The sequence below is a fragment of the Hippocampus comes genome, unplaced genomic scaffold (assembly GCF_001891065.2).
Source record: "Hippocampus comes isolate QL1 unplaced genomic scaffold, H_comes_QL1_v1.1 scaffold67, whole genome shotgun sequence".
Lineage (NCBI taxonomy): Eukaryota > Metazoa > Chordata > Actinopteri > Syngnathiformes > Syngnathidae > Hippocampus > Hippocampus comes.
Genome location: NW_017805221.1, coordinates 2,073,913 through 2,075,436, shown reverse-complemented (window position 1 = coordinate 2,075,436; position 1,524 = coordinate 2,073,913). Strand labels below are relative to the sequence as shown.

General features: G+C 43.0%; 1 protein-coding gene across 1 annotated transcript in view; it reads left to right on the top strand.

The window, feature by feature from the left end:
• The window catches only part of ptpn6 (protein tyrosine phosphatase non-receptor type 6), a 14,671-nt gene that overhangs the window by 2,651 nt on the left and 10,496 nt on the right, over positions 1 to 1,524 (top strand). Inside the window, exons 3-4 of the mRNA XM_019868942.1 lie at positions 86 to 208; positions 1,313 to 1,511. Of these exons, the coding sequence (XP_019724501.1) occupies positions 86 to 208; positions 1,313 to 1,511 (322 nt within the window). The remainder of the gene's footprint in view (positions 1 to 85; positions 209 to 1,312; positions 1,512 to 1,524) is intronic.

Below are 1,524 nucleotides of genomic sequence, written 5' to 3'. Positions count from 1 at the left end.
TGTGTGTGTGTGTGTGTGTGTGTGTGTGTGTGTGTGCGCGCGCGTGCGTGCGTGCGTGCGTGCGTGCGTGCCCGCGAGCGCGCAGGTGGTTCCACAGAGACATCACAGGCCTGCAGGCCGAAGACTTGCTGAAGACTCAGGGCATCGCCGGCAGCTTTCTGGCCCGACCCAGCAAAAAGAACGTGGGCGACTTCTCTCTATCTGTCAGGTAACAATGCCGCTCGATAGGGATGCTCCCTCCCCTTCAAAAAAAAATCCTAAAATTGCCTTTTTGTGAACCCCTTTCGTGTCGCGCAACCGTCATGGATTTGAGAGCGAGTGCAATTGTTGCCGCTTGTGTGTTATTCTATTTTATAGGCTGACACTTTGGCTGTGTGGGGCGAACTTTATCATCATCACGTTTCATTCCGTAAAACGCCTTTGCTATTTTTTTATCATTAACTTTGATTTTTTTTTTTTTTGCGTGTGTGTGTGTGTGTGGTGGGGGGGGCAGCGCTGTGAACAGAAAATATGAAAATGACTGAGTTGTGATTACAAATGAGCAGGTGATTAGCTATGCAAAGTTGCCCTTGAGCACAAGCTATGTGACTTGCCCATAACTGTCCAATATGCCCAAACTGTCATCATGCATAATTAAAACAAAAACAAAATGTGAGTAGGTGTGTATCACGTTAAACAAATTTATCAGACCACTTCATCGAAACAACAGCGTGCAGCATCATGTTGCGGCTGCTTTAATGCCGACACTTTCCATTTAGCTCGACTTTTTAACCATTCAAGTATGAGGCTTTTTTACCATTGAAGCGATTTTTTTATCGTTATTTCAGAAGACATTTGAAAAATTATGGCCACCACCAATTTTTAGTTCAGCACTTTTTTTAAAGCATCTTTATACAACAAAATAATTGTTACAGAAACATGAACGTTTGTTTGGGCCGCCGGGGCATGCGTATTGGGAACAGTATTAATACACTGTAAAAATGTTAATTTTTATGTCTTAAATATTGTTCAAATTGAAGCATTCTAAGTTGAAGCATGTTATTTTGATCCAAAATACACGGATTTTTTTATTTTATTTTATTTTTTTTGCATCAAAGCTTTTTAAAGGCCATTCCTCTGAATATATTATCATTTTCATGACCTAAAAAGTGTCAAATAAATATTTCACAATAGAAATTTGCTCTCTCCGTTTGCTCACAAATTCGCAGCACGACATACAAATCAAGAGACACCAGCAAGCAAAACAGTTTTTAACAGATTATTTTTTTCAAATATTGAAAAAAAAAAAAAGGACTTGTTGTTTGATGGTCAGGGTGGGCGAGCAGGTGACCCACATCCGCATCCAAAACACGGGGGACTACTACGACCTCTACGGCGGGGAGAAGTTTGCCACGCTGTCCGAACTGGTGGAGTACTACACGGCCGACAGCGGCATCCTGCAGGACAAGGACGGCACCGTCATCGAGCTCAAATACCCGCTCAACTGCTCCGACCCCACCACCGAGAGGCCCGTGCCAACGCTCA